Consider the following 22,810-nt stretch of genomic DNA (forward strand, 5'->3'; position numbering starts at 1 on the left):
GACATGAGCCCGAAAAACACACAAACACCTGAAAAGGCACCAACACAGATGAGACAGTTATTAGCCATGAAAGACATTATTATAATTCAATTTGGAGCTGTGCCAATTCATTACCAGCAACAGAACACTAACAGAATATTAGCACCCCCTGAAAAGCATAACAGGATCAGTGGAACAGCAGATGGCTTTAAGTTTTCTTCATACCTGACTGCCCTCACTCACACAAACCACACTTCAAAGCTGGTTTATCGGATTTCTCTCAATCGAACGCACACACTCTGGCCTAAAAAGTGAACCCAACACATAACAGCTCAGGCAGCAGCTCTCTGATCATGCCAGCCAACGTACCTGGGAGAGATATCACAGCCTTGCTGCATGAAAGCTCCCAGAGAAAACCACAGGCTGTTGAAGATGCCGAACTCATTGGTCTGCTCCGGGCTCTGCTGGGGCTGGTTCTGGCCCCCTTGGCCTGGCTGGCCCGTCGAGGACGATGGCTGGTTGGCGTTGCCTTCGGCACCTTCCTCGTAGTCCTCGGCGTGCCACTCGTACGGGCTGAAGCGGCTGACCAGAAAGAGCACCACGCTCACGCCAATGTAGGCGAACACGATACACATCCAGATCTCATAGGCCAGAGGGTCCAGGAAGGAGAAGACGCCTGGCTTGGACTTGGTGGGCTTCTTGATCATGATGGAGATGCCCAGGCTCATGAAGGGTTTGGAGAAGTCAATAACTTCCTCTCGCACCAGGGTGATGGTCAGTGGCGCCACGGCGACATCGGCTTTCTGCAACAGGTATGACAGAGAATGACCCACTCAGCAGTCAATAATTGCAATTAAAACAACTGATACACTGAAAAGCATCCACCAAATATATCTGATTCTGATGTAGTGGAGAGTATTTGAACAAGATTAATATTTAATAACAATATTTAGTATTTTTGCAACCTGTGCATGTCTGCTACAAATAAAATGTACCATTTCTAGCACCCAGGGGCATCATTAAATCAGTTCTCCTCCATTAATAAATGTATCCTTTTTATTTTAAGTACATTTTCTCATTACTCAGCAGTGCCACTGCATCTCCAAGTACAAGGTGACAGCAGGGTGTTAAGACCTGTGGGAGGCGCTGTTCTTTCTGCACTATGCATTGCACCATTAGGGCTGCATGTACTGGTGTATTACTGGGGTTATAGAGTTAAATCCAAGTCTCACTTTCTTGTGCCGGAATGAAGCAATGAACCATTATTAACCAGTTAAACATATTAGGAGTATTATTTGTTACTTATTCTGGAGTAATAAACTACTTTCCAATATTAAGTATGAGCGCTCTGAGTGGCTCAGTGATCTAACACGGTTGTGAGTCTGAATCCCAATACAGACATTCTGTAGTTTACCAGTTCAGAAGAATGTTTGTTTCTATGCTGTATTGGTTGCAGTAGAGGGTGTATTTGTTTTGGAACAGTAGCTGCAGAGTGGTCGCCTAGCAGACCAAGCAGGAATGGGACAGTAGGGGAACTTAGCAGCCCAGACAAATGGATGGTGTTCAGTTTATTCATTTCTAAATATGCTGTACAGGTGTGTAGAGTTGGGCAATATGACGATATTTTATCGTATCGTGATAAATTGTGTTATCGTGATAACAATATGCTTTTCTAAGCATATTGAGGATACTGTTAGTGCTTAATAAACACTGATCAGCTGCAGGTTTCATTACAAACAGTGTAATTAGACTGGTTTAATTAGATTAAGATAAAAATCACTGTATTCAGTACAGGAAAGTATCTATCTTGTTTATAAGAATCTGTCGCTACTGATGATTTTAGTCTGTATAATAAAAATAAATAATAAATAATAATAATATCATGATTTAGCATTTTTACCATATCGCCCTGCCCTACGGGTGTGTGCTACCGAATTTCATTGACTGTAGTCATCAGTAGTGTTTAGGAGCAATGGCAGAACATATTAGAACCAGTAAATCCCATTTGATTAATTTATTAATTAAGTGTAAGTAGATGATGTAGAAGATTCTGTGATGGAAAAAACATCTTCCTATGTGTTACAACATCAGTTTGTTTACTGTCAAAACAAAAATCACACTGCTATGGGAATATGAGAAGATTCCCAAAAGCCCATGTTACATTTTACCCCCATGTTAGTTTGTGCCCCGCTCTCCCCTACATCATTTGCACATGAATTAAAATATACTATGTTACATCAACACAATCATTGCCAGCAGAAAAAGGTAAAATATGTAATATATTCCATTCACAAGAAAATGATGTACACATTCAAATAAATTAAAGTCTATTCATTTTTGAGTGTATGAATGCTCTACAGTGCATTCAGTCATTTAAGCTGCAAAATGCTGTAGCCTTTCTTACAGCATTATGGAATATTTTAATAAAAGGTTATTATTCTACTAATACGGCTGCAAAATGTTTGGAAGAAGCCTTCTATTCATGGACACCTACCACAAAAAGACCTTTTTAAATGGAGCCTTAATGAGAAACCTGTCCACTTTACTAAGAATTCTCAAGCAGTGGAGGAATGGAAGAACACTCCATGTACAGATGTGGAGAATGCAGGCAAAAAAGGACAGGGAGAATATGGAGCTGTTTATCTGAGAAAGTAAATAGAGCTGACCTTCTCTAACCCCTCCTCCAACACTTCTCCTTCTACACACTGGGGAGTGCATTCAACTGAACCACTGTCTTTGAAGAAATAAATAATGAAGTTGCAGGCCACACTATAAAATTACTAAACCCTGCCATTTTAAATGAGCAATGATCTCCTGAATGCAATAATTATTTTACTGCTGAATCTGGAGACACTGATAAACATAATTTATATGAAAAGCTACTCAATTATGAATGATATGCTTTCACACTAAATGCCTGGCAATGTAAAGCTAGTAAACGGTAGCATAAATAAATTAACAAAACACTGCAATACTTACCCCATACACCAGTTCTCCCACCATCCCATTCCACATCTTGGTTTCTGGATCTCTTGCTCCGTACTTGCCATCAGACACAATCTTGAGTTTGTACTGGTATCCCACATGTTTAGCTATCTCCGCTGCCAACTCCACACAGTAGCCCTCATACTTATCGTTCCCTACCAGCTGTTCATGGTTCTTCTTCAGCATCACATATGGAGATTCCTAGACAGTTGACAGGAGACAGTTGGGTACCATTACCACCCTGATATCACAACAGTATTAGTGTGGTTATTTAACAATCTATATATATATATATATATATATATATATATATATCTCCACACTATAAACAACAGTATAACTAAAACAATATACTGTATATAAACAAATTTTATACATTAATGTATACAAATAAGATACATTTAGCAACAAGCGCATTAGTGAGGTCAGGATATGGGATGGTCACCACCCCACCTCATCCCCAGCTCATCCCAAAAGTATTCGAGGGAGTACCATCCTTCCAGAGAACACAGCTCAATGGTGGGAACTCCGTACCACTCTGCTCCCTGTACTCCTATTCTATTGGCAGTACTTCTTTACAGGGACTAGGGAAGCTGCGTTTGTACATTTGCTATGGGTGCAACAGGCTGTGAAGTGAGTGACTATACCTTGGCGGAAGGAAATTTACATTCCAAGTTCAATTTATTTATTTCTTACTTTATTTATTTTCTGAAGTTTTGTATAAAAGCAATATAATATTCAAGGTAATGTGTTAGCATGAAATATCGGCATAGCTGTGATATAATAAGACAAAATTACTGCTTTAGCATAACGGTGCTGTTATTTTATGATTTCACGATTACACACTCCCTTTTTTGATCTATCTTTTTTTAATATATGCATAATCTCAGTGACAATGATGATCTGTCAAAAGACGAATTTGTTAGCAAACCCTTTGCATTTGGTTTTACCATCATATTTTAATAGTATTGGACATTATTCGGGCATAATAGTCAGGTTTCCTAATAGCGACACAATAGAACAAATCATACATTAAGCTATCTAATGAAAGCCTCATCATCAGTTTTCTACATATCTATAACAAAAGGAAATGCTTGCTCAACCACAAAGTGTCTGTAGACCCATTTCACATCACTGAGCACCCAAAACGAAATGGTGTGCCAAAGCAGAGGCGAGTCCCTGTAGCAGCTTTTAGAAAGCAGTGGCTCTGACAGGTTTATTTTCAGCGAGTGAGCCAAGTTTTAGCATTGTCTTGCACGTCACGACAGGGCAGACAATCCACTGAGCTGAAACGACAGCGTGCTTCTGCTTGGGGATGGCCTGTAATATGAGGCAGCTCTTCGACTGTTACATTTCAGAGTGATTGGACATCCTGGGGAGATTTCTGGACACACATAGCACCTGAGGCCCTGCTCACAACTCACTCAATATGAGCGCTCTGTTAACTCTGAACAGGTAACACCAAACATTTGAAGGGGAAAGAGGAAAAAGAAAGAATAACATAAGAGACAGACAGAATTGGACTTTTGAAAGTAAAGGATATGTATATTCAGAGTATTTCTTGACAACCAATCAAAATGTGTGCACCCTGCCCATAAAAGGCATGTGAACACCTAAATCACGTAAAAATGTAAACCTTTTTGAATTCTATGGTTTTATGTATCAGGACATAGTAAAAACATCTGGTCCGTAGCAGATATTAAAATGAGGTAAACACAACCCCAGGGGACCACTCTTCATTACAATGTTGCTTCAGTTCATTAAAACTTGTGGGGATTAGTTTATTAGTTACTTATTACATTTTAATCGGGCTGAGTTCTGGACTTTGACTGGGCCAACACCTTGAATATTTTCATTTTCAGACATTCTATTGTAGATATGCTGCTGTGCTTGGGCTTGTCCTGTTAGCATTGGGTGTTTGTACTGATATGCTGTGTTTGGTTTTCAGCATAGGTGGCACTGTGCATTATGACCATACATCATCACTTTGATTTTGTCTTTTCTAAGGAGATTTTTTCCAGAACTCTTGTTTGTTCAGATGCCACTTTGTGGGGTAAAAGTTGTGTCTTTTTTCAGAAAGAAGAGGCCTTCCAAACAAAGCTATACTTGTCAGTCTTTTTCTAATTGTACTGTCATGAACACATTTAACCCACTTACTGAGGCCTGTAGAGTCTGAGATGTAGCTCTTGGGTTTTTTTAAATTTCTCAGATCATTGCACATGCTCACCTTGGGGTGAATTTGCTGACATGTCCACTCCTAAAAAGACCCACAACTGTCTTTTAATTTTTCACTTGTGAATAATCTTACTAAAGAATGAAATTTTTGTTGTTGTTAAGAATTTGGCATTATGACCATTTCCAGATTAATGGGCAGAAACAATTGCTTCTCTCAAAAATGTTCTTTGTTTTTCTCATGACAGTTTCCAAAATCTTTTAATACCAGTAACTTAACCTGTGAAAGTCTAACCCGAGTTACTTCACCTATCATCATCTTGTACAGGGCTGGGGTAAAGACATGTGTCTAAAAGAATTGGAAACCAGCAACAGGCAAGCACAAAACACAAAATCCTCTGTTGGACTTATATTGTAATAAAAATATTCAGCAGCCCTCAAACCTTTCAGATATTGTACTCAGCATCTTACTGGTGAACGGAGTGAGAGTGCGAGCTCATACAGAATGCCCGCTGGATCAGTAAGGGCTTATTATTGAGTTTGGAAATGAGAGTAATGATAAAAACAACACTGACTTTGCTCAAATTTTTAGGCTTTTTTAGATCACAATCTTTACCCATACAAAACTATACCTGTTAAGCACTTTATTGGGAAACAAACATGGTTGTCCATGGTTTAGCCCATCACCTCAAGGCTGGACATGTTGTGCGTTCTGAGATGCTTTCTTTTTAATTACAATTGTATTGAGTAACAACTGAGTGGTAATCTGAGTTACAGCAGTCTTTCTGACTAAACCCTAGAGAGTGCTGTGCTGAAATTTCAGAAGATTTGCAGTTCTAGAAATACTCAAACCATCTCGTCTGGCACCAATAATCATGCCATGCTGAAAACCGTTGAGATCACAATTATTCCCCATTCTGAAGGTTGAGGTAAACCTTTTCTGAAGTTGAGTGATTTTATGAATTGCACTGCTGCCAAACAATTAGCTGAATTAATGGCTGTACTGTTTTCCTCGGTGAGTAATGTATAAAGTTAAATGCCTGGCTACATTGTGATGTAATGTGTAGAACAAACCTTTCAGGCAGGTTATTCTTTACACAACGCAACTTAGAAAATATGTAATATACCTGTAAAAAAAAAAAATAAAAAAAGTCCATCCATCTACAGCGGCCCTAAACCATGCTGTCAATCACAGTTTCTTTGCCAAGTAAGGCCTTGTAAGACACACATGCATATTTCAGACCACTTCCTGCTCGCTCCCTAGCGAGTGTTTAGCCTCTACACTGCAACCTCTCTTCGGCTCTATAGCCCATTCCCCCCACGTCTCACCATCAGCAGGCCTGCCTACACACTCTGCCCTTTCCCCTGCCAGCCAAAAGACGGACAGGCCACATATCAAAGGTGAATAAATGCCCTGTGAAGCCTCGGATGTGAAGGAATTACTAAAACACAAAGCCAGGCCAAGGAACTCGGCGCAGAACGAGAGAACAGAGGGGGCAGAGGAGGAAAATGAATTTTCGGCTTCTGCTGGGAATTCAATCCCAGGCCCGCCTTTAAGGATAAGATGAAAACACTCGGGCTGGGAGAGCAGAAGTAATGTCTCATTCACAGATCCAGCGAGGCAGTGGCTTTGTGCTTTTATCTGCACCGTACGCCACTATCATCATCTCGCAGAGGGCTGGGGCAAACCGGGCTGCGGAAACCGGCAGCATGCGGGAGCAAACCGCAGCATCCTCTTTTCCATATTTAGAAGACAACAGAAAAACAACGTCCTCCTGCTGAGAACAACACAACAGTGTATTCTTAATATGCAGAAGCTTTGAAGAAGTTCTGCTGTAAAATCCATACTTTTATCCTCAGCACCAAGCCTTGAGGTTTAAATCCATCTTTGTGCTTGAGCTCAAGCAAAGACGCTATATAGGAACCATACCAGGATGGTGGTGACGATGTACGTGCGGTTGTGAAATCCGTAGGTGTCGTTGATGCCTGGAATGAAGGCTGCCGTGCTCACAAACTTCTCGTCTTCGTTCCAGTAACCTACCTGGGAGGAAATCATACCACCAAAAATAAACAATGAGTGGGAACACAAACCTCCTCAAAACAGCTCAAAGATGCATGACAGTACACACACAATGTTTAATGTGGAATTTAAAATTCCCAGTTACAACAACAGGCCGAGCAATTAAACTTTTAACCAAATCTTAACAGCACTGCAGCCTGTGGTTGTTTCATTTAACCCTGCTGAACCCAACACATCAGTGACAATTCACTTCACTTTGGCTTTGTTCACTTTTACTTACCAAAATCTGCACAGAGTAATGCCATGATATTTTATCAGGTCCATAAAATGCATCAGCACATGTTCTTCTGTCTATTTCTGTGTACTGTATTCTCTATCACTGAATAAAAAAGTATGATACTGCCCTTACTGTTGGATGCACTGTGATGTGTCTCATTGTGTGCATTTATTCAGAACATAATTAGTATAGATTACTAAGAGCTTCTTACTGATTTGCTTCATCAGAGTAACACTAAGCAGCAACTAAAAAGCAAAGTACGTTTATATTCATATGCTTGCTTCAGATCATAGAAATATGATAGCATCAAGAAATGACATTAATACAAAGGTCCATCAACATTAAAATCTGTAACATCACACATTTAAATATAAAGGCTTGTAATTGGGCCCACACTTCAGTTCCTCTCAGAACTACATAACTGGCATTAGTTTCATAGCCCTCACCAAATAATTCACTGGTGGTATTTACTGAATTATAAGTCATAAAGATTAATAATGCAATAGCAAGGATGCAGTTTAAGGAGTTAACACAACAGTTCCACATGGCACATGACATACTAAATCAGAGCCATCTTGCACTGGTATCTTCCTTTTACTAAAACGATAAATGTATGATTATATTATGACACGATACCACTTTTCGGGTGTAAAAACGTCACATAACCAATAATTTGATAATTAATTTTACACTAAGACAACAGTTCCAATAAAACAGTTACTGACTGACACGATTGACACTTCTTATTTGCCGCCCGTCTTAAAACTTGAAACTCATTGCCCTAAATTATATAAATATTATGACACTAGGGGTAAAAAACAATAATTCTTTGTAGATTTGGTTTCATGTAGAATTCTTCCTCTTTATTATTGATAAAAATAGTATTCTTATTTAGTATCAATAAATCAGCTATAAAAATTAAAGGGCAGATTAAATTAAAAGGCATACAAAGCTGGCTCTTTCCTCTTGGCATTAAAAAGCAGTATCCTGGGCTTTATTGGAGGTTAATTCTGCAGCTCAAATCTTGGCACTTACTTTCTTTGGCCCTGCAGGTTTGAGCTCCATCACGCTGACCGTGTAGTTGGTCCGCCGGCCTTTCTCGTTAAACTGGATGTGTCCCGTTAAGCCCTCGATCCGAACCTAAGACAAAAGTCCCGGGGGAAAGCTTTAGTGAGACAAAGAGATGAAAGAGCTTGAGCACCATTATTTTTTCCCTCTCTCTCTTTTTTTGACACACTTCAGGGATATGTACTTTTTGCTCAGTGCTTTCCCCTGTGTGTATAGTAGAGGGCGATATCGGGTTGCATGATGGGGTTAACTGACCCAGCTCAGCATCTGCTTTAACAGCTTCAACAGCTTGCCTCTCAGCATCTAGGCTGAATTCCCTCAGTCCAGCCTTCTCCTGTCACGTCACACACACAGCCTAAGGCTAGTCTGAGAGAGACTACCTCAGTCTGGAGCACTTTACACACTGAACACACTACAACACCAGGGACTTCCTCACACACATAATGAAGTGGGGTTTTTTTGGTTTGTTTTTTTTAAATAAGGGGAATATGAGTACTACTGGTTTGGACACACAGACTCATAGAAGGAGTTTCCAGATTTTTATTACTTTAAATGTTTTGTCTTCTCTTGAACCGTTACCCTTTCTGAGATGTCCATGTCCAATGTTTTTGGACACCCCTATTAATTAATGCTTTCAGCTGGGCTGGAGGAGTATAAAGCCCCCAACATTGAGCTGTGATGCAGTGGTGCATGAGTTGGGGAGCAGGGGATGAGGTGGGGTGGTGATCATCCAACATCCTGACCTCGCTAATGTTCTTGTTGCTGGATGCAATCAAATCCTCACAGCAACATACCAAAATCTAGAAGAAAGACAGTTACTCCAATAAAAGCAGCATTAACTCATTAACAGCCCCCCTTCAACCACATATTCCAGAACGGTTTAACTGTCACTGCTAAAAGATTTTTATTTTTTATTTTTTATAAGAAAGTTTTATTTATATATTTTCATTTTCTCCAGTCGCTCCAGCACAATGCGGATCTGAATCGCATCCCTCATCCGCTTTTGGATGCTCTAGGGGCATATCCTACTGCACTGCTACACAAACATTTCTCTGGAGTTTTGTGGGAGAACCATGCCTGAAACTCTTCCTCTCTCTTATCTAGGGCTGGCATTCCAAGAAGAGTTGATTCTTCGATTCCGGGCGTTTGGAAATTAAGAGCTGACCACAAATCTCCTGGCTCAATTCCACACAGTGACGCTGAAGTTTTTCCCCACCCGTATGCACGCAGGGTGGGAGATGCTGTCTAGACAGGCTGTCTGATTCAGCCTTCCGCAACACACACATATGAATATACAGTCTATAAAATTAGGACAAAATGCAAAACAAAGCAAATTTAAAATTTGTACCATGAAACAGTATCTATTTACCAGAATGAGCTGACAAAGAGGGCTGTATCTGATTCCCCTTAGCCCAGCAATATTTTGGGAGCTGATGCTAGCCAAACTTCCTTTTTCCTTTAACTTTCTTTATGATGAAAAACATGTTATAGGTGTTATTTTGTATATAAATCATTAAAAAACTTCCCACTGGTGTACTGAGTTAAAGAGCTCTTTTCAGTACTTTGTAGGACCCTGTATGCTTAGAGTGTGAATGTAATATTGTATGTTTTGTTTTGACAGAGCTCCTTGCCAATCGACTCTTGAAATCGACTCTTAGAATCGACTCAATGATACTTCAAAAAACTTCTAATACTATGAATCAGTAAACCGCAAAAACTATCATATGTGCTCCAAAACATCACTGGCTTTCTTTTAATGACCCTTTTAAACAGACAGCAAGACAGCAACAGACTCCCTATGAAGAATTTCAAGTCATATAAGGTTTTCGTTTCGTGGCATCCTGCCTGCCAGCTTGTATCTTCTGAGTTACTATTTTCATCAGACGCCACAAGCACTGAGACATAAAGCTGCAGAGGGCTACCAAAATGAAGTCAGGTGTTCATTCTCTCTTTTATCTATTTATAAATATATCTTGTCATAAGAGATTATGACCAACATAAAGGTTTATTGCCAACTGTGTTTGTTTACTATCCACCATGTCACATTCGATTGCACTGCTCTCTCTGGTCAATCAGGGTGAACTTTATGAGGCAGAATAGAGATGTAATTTGTTTTCTTGGTGCTTTATTCAGGCCTCTCGAAATAGATCTAAATATATGCCAGTCATGTGTGTGAGTTAGTTTATGCATGAGAGTGAATTGTTGTGTCTTTGTGTGTGTGTCTGCGGGTCTACGTGTATATTTGTTTGTGTGTGGGTGTGTGTGTGTGTGTGTGTGTGCATGCATAAGCATTTGTGTATTTGCATAAGATTCCTCCAGGGCAGGCTACCTGCTGTAGAGCTCTCTGAATGTCGATGCCTTGGCCCCAGGGGGCCGGTGGGTTGGCCAGACACTCGCCAGCATTGCCGCGACGAGATATGTCAATCCTCTGTCTGCGGAGGTTCTGGAAGGCTGTGGACATCACTTTCACCCCGTCGTATGTGAGGGCTCCAGTGTACTTGACACACACACGAAAGAGAGAAGAAACAGAGAAAAAGAAGAATGCTACACCTGAAACAAGCAGTGAAATTAGTCAATGAGTAATCTACAGATTACAGGTCTACAGATCATATAACCATCTCTATTGATTACATTAGCAATCCCATATCTACAGATTTTCTCAATTCAGTCTGGAGATCAATTATTTGATCATACAGGCTATTAAGGCTATTTATTTGTCTAAATGAGTAAATTCTTATTTATTAATGTACATTAACATACTGTAATTGCATGGTTTGAAAGGTAATTTCATCCTTACACATACACTTTGCCACTGATCTACAAATTAGGCCTCCTTGAAACCCCCCAGCCACAACATCCTAACTATGGTGGATACCCATTTGTCACTTGCGTCCTCTTTTTTGAAAAATATAGTCAAATGTTTTTAAGATGATGATCAGCACTCTATATATGTATATTTTATATATATGTATAAACTTTTATTATTTTTCTGAATTATTATTTTACAAAACAACAAACAACAAGGGGATAGGGGGCAACAGATAGCAAAAAGCACACATAAGAGACATGAACAGTTACACTGATCATAGGAACAACATCACAAAATTAAATAAGGGATGAAATGTCCATATTCAACATATACCTTGCAGGAAATCCAAAATCCGTAACACAAAAATTTGCCATGTTTCAACAGTCATATGCTTAGCATGGTTAAGTCGCGCAGCCGTACATTCAAGTTTTGGTATGTTAAGTAAGTTAACAGCCCAGAATGATTTCAATCGAAGTCCAGGGGTAATCCAGTTTTGTAGAACTGCCTTTTTAGCTGCAATAAAAACTTTTATTATTCATATTATTTAATTGTTGAATTTAATTATTTTAAATAACTTGTAAATTAAAGTTTGATCAAAATTAGGGGGAAATAGCAAAGGATTTGATGTAACTGTACTGTATTTTCTTGTGCAATAAAAATATTTAAAAACAAAATCTAAAAATGGACATAACTAAAGAATAACAGACCAAGTCAAATTGTTTAGGTTCTAGGTCACATAATTTTTTCTTGCCATAGCGAGCTGTAGGAAAATCTAAATATGAGTTATTTGCATAGTGTCAACTAATCATTGTGATTAACTGAGAATGTAAATTCTAATCATTTTCTAAATTGAAGTAATCGAGTTTAATCGAGCAACTGTCACAGCTCTAATTTGATGCTGACTGTTTTCATGCATTGCTATAAGAGCGCGAGTAAATGTGAATAAATGTGTGTCAGCTAATGAGTCTCCTTACATAAACAGATTGGAGTGAGAGGGAAAAACAGCAGCATGGCAGTGCTAAATTGAAATCTGAGGCAACGCCTCTCCTCTCTCTGTAAATGCTGTAGTAGTTAGCGTCATTTCTGATTCACTCTAAAACTGTCTCATGTTTTGGGCAGTGTGTTTTTATTTCTGCACCACCCACTTCAAATCTGGGTGACTCTCCATGGTTGTTAATGAGCACTGCTCATTTGTGCAGCATGGTAGTTTTTTGAGAGCCTGTACCTTCAGTCCTCTTTTGGGAACTTTTGGGTCTTTGTTGTCAAAGTCCATCCACTGCTGTACTATTCTGCTCACGGTCGGGTCGTCATAGTTCACTAACTGGAAACCTGTGACGTTGGCCTCTCCTTTCTTAAACTCAATCAGGTCAATGTCCAGAAAGCCCTGGAAAAGAGAAAGACAAAAAAACAGTGTACGTGTAAATTTAACATAAATGTATCCCGCAGGAAATGTACTGTATGTCCAATGGGAGTCTTTAGTGAGCTGTTCTGTCCACCATTTTGGGGTTATATCTGAAAACACAGATTGTCTGTAAGGCAGTATGACTGTGTATTGGCACAAACCTGGCGATAGGATACAAATCATGATACAGGGGTTATGATTCCACATACTGCGATACTGTAAGCAAGGCGATATGTCTTTGCTAATCAAATTTTAGGAAAACTGTCATATTGTAAAAAACCCACCATGCATCAAATCTGAGTAAAAGAAAAGTTGACTTTTTATCCAATCAGAATAGTGGGATCTGAAGACAACACTGTAATCTAGAGATTGCAACACTGCTATCAGGGTTTAAACACAACACAAAATGAACCTCTGTCTGCCATCAATCTTTGCATATAAACTATTTATTAAAAATGGTTACTGTGTTTGAGAATTGGTACAGTACCGCAAAACATATCACAATACTTTGATCTACAACAATATTTTCTTATATTCCTAGATTACACAAAACTGTAGCAGTAACAGGTGCAATCAAAATGTGCATCAAACATTATAGTCCTGTTTTCTAAAGACAATAATGACACTAATAAAAAGGAAAAACAGAAACAGGTGTTTTGATTTGGGGAACGCAACAGGCATAGAAATGTCATTTCAATTGTACATTAAAATAACAGCTATGAAATCATTCTGATGGTACACTCACTGAAATCGGGATGTCATTGCCACTCCAGGCCTGGAACGCTGCTACTACTGTTAAAGTGGCAGAACTGCGCAAGACGTGCTTATTTCACTTCAGCTTGTCAACAAATGTATGTGTACAGCTGTAATGTGGCGCTCAATGCATGATTTGTATTCACATGGGATTTGTATTCACATTTGTATTCAAATGGGAATTACACTCCAAATGAATGCTCCTTTATGCCATATAGGTGTCCACATACTTTTGTAGTGTAGTGTACATTGACATTAGTGTTTTCTTACTTGTCATTTATTTTGGTACCTAGGGATCAATTCTTTCTCATCTCACATGAGGTTCAGAAGTATTGATACTTCAGTGTTGGTTTGCCCACCCTTATGCAGGCAGAGGGATAAAACCATGTGGAGTACAAAACCATTTACTTTTAACATGATGCATTTTAAGCCATACGGAATAAGTATGGTCCATTTCACTAATGTCGAGAACTGTGAGAAGAGTTCCATTTCTAACACAGTGGGAGCCTAAATGGAAAAGCGTGGTCCAACATGTGGCTCTTCAAAACAGACTGCTGGTTAATGGCTGCTCGTGGAGCCAGAGATTAGGCATAATGAAGAGATGTGGGAGCTCCCTCCAACATTAAGAATAAAAATGTGCTGCCAATGTTCAAATTCCTACATACTGCCTCTGGACCTGGAGCTGATTTGCAGCTCAGAGAGTCATTTTAGCTTTAAACAAAGCAAAGCTCTGAAAAGAGAGTGCAGAGGAGGGGGCTGTGGAACTAACGGCGGGCTTCAGGTTAAAGCTGAAAGAATAGCTGGCCAGTCGCTTAATGAAAACCGGCTAATCCTTTTCATTCACTTAAGGTTGCTTATCCAACAAAGCTCGGCCCTTATCCTCTGCAAGAGCCGGAGAAAGCAGGGACTGGCGAGCGGGAATTTAAGAGCGAGGAAACAACAGAAGGCCGCCAGGAGAGGTTGCTGGAGGGCTGACTCTAATCCCACTGTTATTGTTAATCTAAGTGCTTCTGCGCAATCTAATCAGCCTGCCAGCGCGGCTCCTGAATGCTGCAGCCCACCGGCTCGCTACCTCAGCCTTTTAGCAGTCTCTTCTCTAAAGAATCCCCATACACCGCTCTGCCGCGCTTATTAAAGGGGATGGGGATTTACATAGCTTCATGTCACGGCTTCATTCTACAAGGTCATTCCCCAGAACCTTCCAGTGGTTAGATTATCATACTCACTTCGCACAGGTCAGTGTGTGTGTGCTCTGTGTTAAGAGCTGTGCTCAGAGGCTTTGACAGAATGTGTGTGTGTGTGTGTGTGTGTATGTGTGCCTAAGAGCGTGTGCATCTGCCTGTTTGTATGTGTATGCCACCAAGATATAAATATACCTAGAACCATTCATGGATTAGCCTGCCTATACCGTTCACTGGTAGCTGAATCTGACATCCTGGCAGCAAAGAAAACGTCGGCGGCTCAAAGTGTGAGCTGTGAGATTTGAGCCACTGATCTGTGTGACTGCGGTAAAAAAGCAGTGGGATGATGTGAGCTGGAGCTTTTCTGGTACTCTCTTTGTGAAATATACATCAGCGCTCCCTCTACACACTTCTAAAAAAGCTACGCGTAAATATTCTACTACCTGCCAAAACTTTGGGGACGTAGAGCTTTTAGTGTTAAATAAATGTCAATTTTGTCTGTTGGGTTGAATTAAAGTACTGAACAGAAATGTATTTAGATATGTCCTTGCAAAACCTGCAAAACTGAAGGAACGACAGGCAAAAGCACGACCTTGGCTATAATTTCATACTTAATGTAAAAATAAGCAGCTTGGAAATTATTCATATTTTTGGCCTTGCCCAGCATCGCTACAGTGGGGTTAGCATCACTACCATGAAGTTAGCATTACTACCACAGCATGAGCATTGCTATCGCCAGCCGCCGGCCTCGTCCAGCATCGCTAAAATGGCATTAGCATTACTACCGCAGTAATGGGGAGCTTGTTGACATGCCATTGGCGATTCAATGCAGCCAATGGCGGTCCAGCAAAACTAGACTTGCCTGGGTTTATTATTATTATTATTATTATTATTATTTCTTCACACTTGCACATTTAATTTCCAATAAGGTTTCTTTGAAGAATCATGCCTTGGAAGGTTATTTTGGGAACTATGGGGTCCTTTTTGGAACCCCTATTTTTACAACTATATTTTAAGCTCTGAGAGTAGAGCACATCTTTCTATCTTCAGGAACACGTAACAAAGTGTTTTGGTGAGGCCGGACAGTGGGATCATTTCTTTGAACCTATCAAATCCAAATCCTGCCCCTGTGTTGTGTATATGAGTAAGTGAGAGAGAGAACGAGATGGAAAGAAAGCAGGTTTGTGGTGTGTGAGTGTAAGTGATTGTGCTGGCCTGGCTGAGTGTGCGTTGCCCTCCAACCTACAACTACCTTCTGTAGGAGGACCAGCACGTCTCTGTGGTCCTGAGAACATCTGCTGCTCTACACATTGCACCTCTAACAAACGCACACACATTCACCCAGAACCCAGTGTCCCACTGCCACAGTCTCTTAACACACATACACACATACTTCTGTTCCCTTTGTCTTCCACATTCCATACAATCACATGCACTGAAAATATTTTGTACGTATAATGTGAATATTATGCAGCAACAGATGAGCTATGGTCAATAAAGTGCAGCCACAGTCATCTGAAAAAAATTAGGACAGCCTATGAAAACCTTTTAAAATATATTTTAACATATGAACATTTGATCTTTACCAGAACAATATTGGCAGATGGAGATAATCTAAATAAAGAAAATACTCAAACCAAGAAAAGCATTTTTAAATAATTTGTAAAACACCCCCACATTTATTCATACTACTTAAAATGGTTACATTTAGAATGAGGTGCTACACATTAGCTGCAGATGATTAGAACATCATTAGAGATTGGAGATTAGGATTTTGGAGGAGCCTGTCTTATTTAAACCTCAGACATTTATGTTCACCAAAACAAATGTTGCCAAATTTTCTCACTAAATCCAATGTTTTTAGTCTCAAGCACATCTTTTTAATGTGGCCTATACCCAACATTCATCTAAATAGTTCACACTTCTAAATGGACATGCATGGACAAAAGAGCAGTGCTTAATGTGAGGTTTAGGTTTTATCACAGGAGCTATCAAGAAGTTCCAGAGGCTGACAGCTATGCTCATCATTGGAAATGCGTTTGTGCTTACTGTAAAAAGGGCCACTTCATTAAACGACGTTCTTGGTTTCTAAAACTTTGCTTGTAAGGTTTTTATTTGCCTTTTGACACTCCAGCAGTGCCTTCTATCGTACATTTCCTTGGGAATTTTTCGGAACGGTTGCCATACGTGCTTCCAATTTAGTTTGGTCTGTTATCTCACTATCCCGCCACTGAAAACCTCCCTGACTGCTGTCTGTCGTCCATTTTCTGTTTTTTTCTAATGTTGAGTTTGATTGTAACAGTTGCATGAATCGCATTGTCATGTCACGGATATCTATGAAATTTTAATACCACATATAAAAGTGGCAGATTCAGTTCACACTGCTCACAGATAACACATCTGTGTCACAAATAATGAAAAAGATCAGATTTGGGCCACTTTTACCTGCTGTGGGAACATAGCCTTTGTTTGTTTTGCTCAGTTGTTGAAGTGAGTGGTATCGGCATGGTGCAATCAGAAAATCAGGCTGTAGATGATATTGTAGGATTATTGGAGACTTCCTCTAAATCTCTTCCCAGACTCCCATTCATCTACAACCTTCTTTCTGAAGACTGCAGAAAGCTCTATGGCTCTCACCATGGTGAAACCACTCACTTCAACAATCAAGCAAATCAAACTACACATCTGAGGTTTAAATAAGCCCACCAAAATCCTCACTATTGATGTTTTAATCATCTGCAGCTGCATTTTTAAGTAGTGATAAATAATAATTAATGGGGTGCTCTATTTTTCAAGACTGTATATAGTACATGCACTGATAATCCAGCAAATTCACAGGAAAATTAAAAAAATAGGAAAAGGTAAAAACATGAGAACAACAAATGATACGAATGAACAAAATGATGGGGGGTGCCAGGATGTGGTTTCCAAGATACTATGTTAAATAAATTGACTTATGCAAACTCTACGAATGTATTCTTTAATGGCAAGGAGCAATGATGTCACTGCCACAGCTGGTGTATCATATAAGGAGAACCGTGAAGGAAGGATCTGCTAGCTCTTTTTTGGTCTCACAGATTTTGAATTTTAGTCAATCCTGATATCTTAATCTCCCCATATGTGAAGTATATGGTTTATTCAACAATGGTATCGGATTGTTTATGTATCCGAAACGGTATCCGAATAGAAAAAGTTGGATCAATGCATTCATAATTAAAACTTGAGCATTACATTTGTTCTGCAGAAATCATGCGACATTCATGTTCAGGTTCTGTTCACACAATAAATATTTTTACTGAATTCACGAAAATATTGTGTAGCTAATCTGAATAAACAGCAACAAATGTGTCACTATGCTAACAGTAGCTCAATTTCACAATGAAAAGCTGGTATACAAAATAAATTTCATATGAAATGAATGACAAAAATGAGCTACAGTCTGGGTTTTTTTTTTACCAGCATTCAGTGTGCAGTGAGAAGCATTCTCATACACACCCAAATACATACAGAGAAATGTAACAGGATAAAAAAAAAAAAGTCATCAACTACACACACACACACACCTACACACACACACTTGCTACAGCAGACACAAGGGTCCCTGGGTACAGTGTGAGCTTTGATCAGGTGATTTGTAAAGAGGGGAAAGAAATAAAAGCAAGGAGGAAGAGAGGAATTAAAGAGCTGCTGAATCTCGTCTTCGAAGGAGCTCAGGGAGAAGGCGGCTGAAGAGCGCAGCAGGTAATCTGTCTGCATGGTGAATCAGCTCTGGGAGTTGCAGAAAGAGCAAGAGAGAGAGAGAATATGGAGGAGAAACGGAGCAGGCCAAGAGTCATTTCATATCTCTCTGATTCTAATGAGGCGCTGCTTTTTCTCTTTTATTTCTGAACTGCTGCCACCGCAGCTGCCGTTTGATCTGCGGCTGTGTTCTCCTCAGCCGGGGCAGGCAGCGTGTGATGATGTTCGCTGTGTTCATGCAGGCTGTGGTATTCTCTTCTATGAATGATGCCTTCATACTTCTCCCTTTTATGGGCACGGTTTATGAGTGCTTGTATGCACTGTCTGGGTACGTCACAAGGCAGCACATTGCTTCATGGATCTTAAAGGAAGGCTTTGGCAAAAACATTAATTTACAAAAATTTTCCATTTACATTACACAGCATTTTTACCTTAAAATAACAGCTTCCAAATTATTGTGATGCTCCACTGACCTGTAATAGGGAGAATAGTACCTCTGTCATTGCCACTCCAGCCCAACAGCAAAAATATAAATTTCCGCAGGTTTAAAAAAGTCAGCCAAGATATATTTGTTGTTTTTAGCCTTTATTTGGCTTCTTAGTTCTAAACTGGAGCTGAAATGTTAATGTTGCCACCACTATAGGTTAATACTCGCCCTCTGAATTTCAACTGCATCCAGGTCAAAACATTTCAAAACGTTCCTAAAAACCAGTTAACTAAAGACCTCGGAATTTACCACTACTGGTTTGACAGTCTTTTACTGGTGTTTTATGGCAGATGTAACCAAAATAGGTCCCAGTTTTTATGGCCCAGTTTAGCATTCTTAGCAATACAAGTTGAGAACAACACATTATATGGTATTTTATGCATCCAAACAACATGGAAACACGTCCACAGGTGGGAGTTGGACAGTACTGTGCGTTCAACTCTTTTAATGAGACACAAGTAGATAGAAGTGCAAATAAACTGTATAATACTACTGCTGATGTGCGCTGCGGGTTGGGGTTGGTGAGACTCTTGGGATTTTTAGAGTAGGAAATATGATTTCAATTTCCCACTTGAAATTCTGCAATTCTGAGATTCGAATGGAACGCAGTATAAGTCTGTGCCTATGAAGAGGAGTCAAATTCTGCAGGAATTCAGCACAAAATCTGTTTTTCGAAATGTCTTCCCTCAGCTTTACAAGTCTACATGAGCTTAATAAAGACCCGGATGTGGTTTAGCAGGTTCAGAAAAGTGTGTGGACATGCATTTACAAACAGATTTGAGTGTCTGTTGGATTGTAGTGTTTACGAGAAACATTAGCCCTATAGCTCTGCTTTTAAAAACAAAGAAGTAAAACTTGGACACCAAACACACCATAAACCTATTCTTCTTACCTTACATGTAGTCAGTCGGTGACTAAAAGTGACAAAATTCGGACTTCAAGATGATAGCGGTTTGTATGTATACGCAACACATATTTTCCTTTTTCCATAGGCAGCCAGAAACCAGCAATTATATGATGATCCAGGCATGTAATTCAGGTTTAATCCAAGTTAACTGCTTGATTAAGGCGCCCTATTCTTTCCATGTCATCATGTGAGAATATTATCCATTTAATGTGTTACTATGTGGCATTCTCTATGATGAAAATGTGATTTTAAACCGAATAGCCCATCTGTTTCTGTCTTAATGGCTTTAATTAAGTCAATTAATGTACTTGGCTGTTTTAATGTCCGTTTATGCACAGCATTAATATTCATTAACTCATTCATCTTCTTATCGGCTTAATCCTGACAAATTCACAGTGGGTCTAGAACCTACCTGTAATCCCTGGGCACAAAGAAGGAATACACCCCTGGATAAGGTGCCAGTCCATTGCAGGGCAACACAAACATGCACCCACTTACTTACTTAGCATAGCTAACTCACCTACCGTAATGTTTATGAGGGAAACTGGAGCAATCCGAAGAAAACCTTGGGGAGAACACACCAAACATCTCACAGACAGAAAGCAGCAAACACAAACGCCAGCTCCAGGGTCTGTGTGGCCACCGTGTTGCCCATGCCGTTGTTGTAACATACAATATCTTCACATTCTTTTCTAACAAAGACTGCATTCAAACTAAAGTCTTTAAAATAGCAAAATGATAACAATAAAGCAAATGATGCCAACAAATGATATGACGAACCCCTCTTGGCCTTTTGTACCGAGACTGTTAGTAGAAACAATACAGTTAGGTAAAATGCTGGTAAACCTCTGAGTAATACCTTAATGCTAAGCGTTTTATGTCAATTCCAATTACATTAAGAAACACTATATGTGTCTCGCCAGAACTTCTACATTTACATTTTCTGCATTTAGCTGCAATCTTATCCAGAGCAACTTACAAAAGTGCTTTGCTATTTACTCAAGAATAACCTCAGCTAGTCTGAATAGACTAAAATTCAAAGATACCTCTAAGCTTAGATACTACTAAACACAAGTCAATATGGAGACCATTGTACTCTACTCTTCACCCAAGTATTCTCGGAAGAGATGGGAATTTTCAAGACAGCAAGCGACTCTGCTGTTTGGACACCCAGGGGAAGTTCTACCTCACATAGCTAACCAGTTTTGCGCTGCTACAGTATTGATCTACAAACAAAATTATTCACTAACTGAGGGTAAATTGTGAGTAAACTTTTAGATCAGTTGGAAACATAATACACCAGAAGTCCCAGCTATGCAAAGTCATCAGTTTTACTATAAGCCCATTGGTTGAGGTACATGGTTCAGGTATGCATAAATGTTTGATTTACCCTGAGTCGTGACCATCGTGTCTGGCAATAAACACTCGGCTGGTGTTAAGTTAAAAACCTCAATATAGAGCAGGAAGCATGTAATATGTAGTCTACTGTAGTGGCAGAGTGCAATTTTTATCACTGGTCCACCAGAAATGACCGCTCGAGTTTACTTTCAACATAAAGAATAAATAAATAACCTTCAACACACACACACATACACACACACACAAAATAAAACTATACTCCTGATCAAACCAGGTTAATCGGCCTTCAACACACATCTCATATACAACATGCTTATTTATATCAATATCTTCCTCACAGCCAAAATAAGGAAAATTTTTCATTCTTGCTTCTGTGCTTTGGAATTTTTAGGTCTGATCATTTTCAACAACTTTGTATTTTTGTGCTCCAACACAAACACCCACTCACATGAACTACATTTCTAGACAAACCAAGTTAACCAAAACAGTAAGACGTTGCTTTGCTCTCTCACTTCTGAGCTTCCAACACACTGTCAGACAACCAGAGTTTCATAGAGTGAAGGAGTTTCTCATCATGCTGGTACGAGTAGCAGCCTACAAATTCAAAGAATACAGCATTAGTAGCTGTGTTCTCTGCATTTTGGAGATTTTAAAATAAATGAAGAATGGAAGAAGGCAAGCACACTACAGGACCAGATTACAGTAACTACAGTTACCCAGATCTAAACACAACTAATAAGTAATAAACCAGCTCATTAACACAGAAGATATAAAGCCGAGAAATTGCCAGAATGTTAAAGTTACGTTGGTCATCACTGCTCCAGCAAAGTTTGGTAGTTGCCATACTCAAAACACACCTGGAGATTCACTGATGTGCTCACCAGTTAATCTCCAGACAAAGTGGGTGTGTTTCAGTAGGGCAACTACCAAACTTTGCAGTCCTGTCAGTTAAATTGAGTGCACTAGGATTGCATGTCCAACGACTATGGTCACCATTCACACCTCCAGCCCATTTTAAACACTAGATATAAGCTTCCATTTCTTGTCAGCTGCACTAAGCTAGTAGCTCCAGTGCAAAATGAAAGGAGAAAACTTTTACACCAAATACATTTTGGCTGATCCGCTACATGTACGGTAAGGGGAACATTCTGTACATTTTGTTTTTTTTCCTCTTCCTGATTTTTTTTTTTGGCTCTGTGCTAATCTCTGAAGCAATGTTCAGTGTACGCTTATGGAGGAAAACACTTGAAAATTATAAAATGTTCAGGTTGCCTCAAGGTGGATCATCCCAACTCTGTGAAAGCGTTCTTTGAGTCAAGGTTTCTACTGATGTGGTAACTGATGCTATGCAGCTCTCTCTCTCTCTCTTTCTTTCTGTGAGCACAGAATATTCTTTTACCATAAAAATGCAGAGAATGCAGGCTTTTGACTACACAGTACATTTAATCATGCCTAATCGAGAGGGGATCTGTCGTGTGAGAACAGAACACTGCACAGACAGCTTTACAGCGCACTAGCAGAAGCAGCCATGCATTCCCTTCCCCAGACTCGGCCTTGTCATTGCCTGGATTTTAGCTGATCTAAGATCTCTCACATACTAACTTAAACTGTGCCTGAGGGCAACAGACAGGAGCAACATGTAGAAAAAAGTGTCTCCTAAAAGAACCCAGGTT

General features: G+C 39.6%; 1 protein-coding gene across 2 annotated transcripts in view; it reads right to left on the minus strand.

Annotated features, from left to right (window-relative positions):
* Positions 1 to 22,810, minus strand: part of gria1a (glutamate receptor, ionotropic, AMPA 1a) — a 125,350-nt gene that overhangs the window by 46,014 nt on the left and 56,526 nt on the right. For both annotated transcript variants that reach the window (XM_072663427.1, XM_072663428.1), the window contains exons 6-11: positions 12,536 to 12,694; positions 10,831 to 10,998; positions 8,469 to 8,573; positions 7,067 to 7,177; positions 2,959 to 3,165; positions 349 to 782 (exon numbers count right to left, since the gene is read on the minus strand). In XM_072663427.1, the coding sequence (XP_072519528.1) occupies positions 349 to 782; positions 2,959 to 3,165; positions 7,067 to 7,177; positions 8,469 to 8,573; positions 10,831 to 10,998; positions 12,536 to 12,694 (1,184 nt within the window). The remainder of the gene's footprint in view (positions 1 to 348; positions 783 to 2,958; positions 3,166 to 7,066; positions 7,178 to 8,468; positions 8,574 to 10,830; positions 10,999 to 12,535; positions 12,695 to 22,810) is intronic.

The sequence above is a fragment of the Salminus brasiliensis genome, chromosome 19 (genome assembly GCF_030463535.1).
Source record: "Salminus brasiliensis chromosome 19, fSalBra1.hap2, whole genome shotgun sequence".
In the NCBI taxonomy this organism is placed as follows: Eukaryota; Metazoa; Chordata; class Actinopteri; order Characiformes; family Bryconidae; genus Salminus; species Salminus brasiliensis.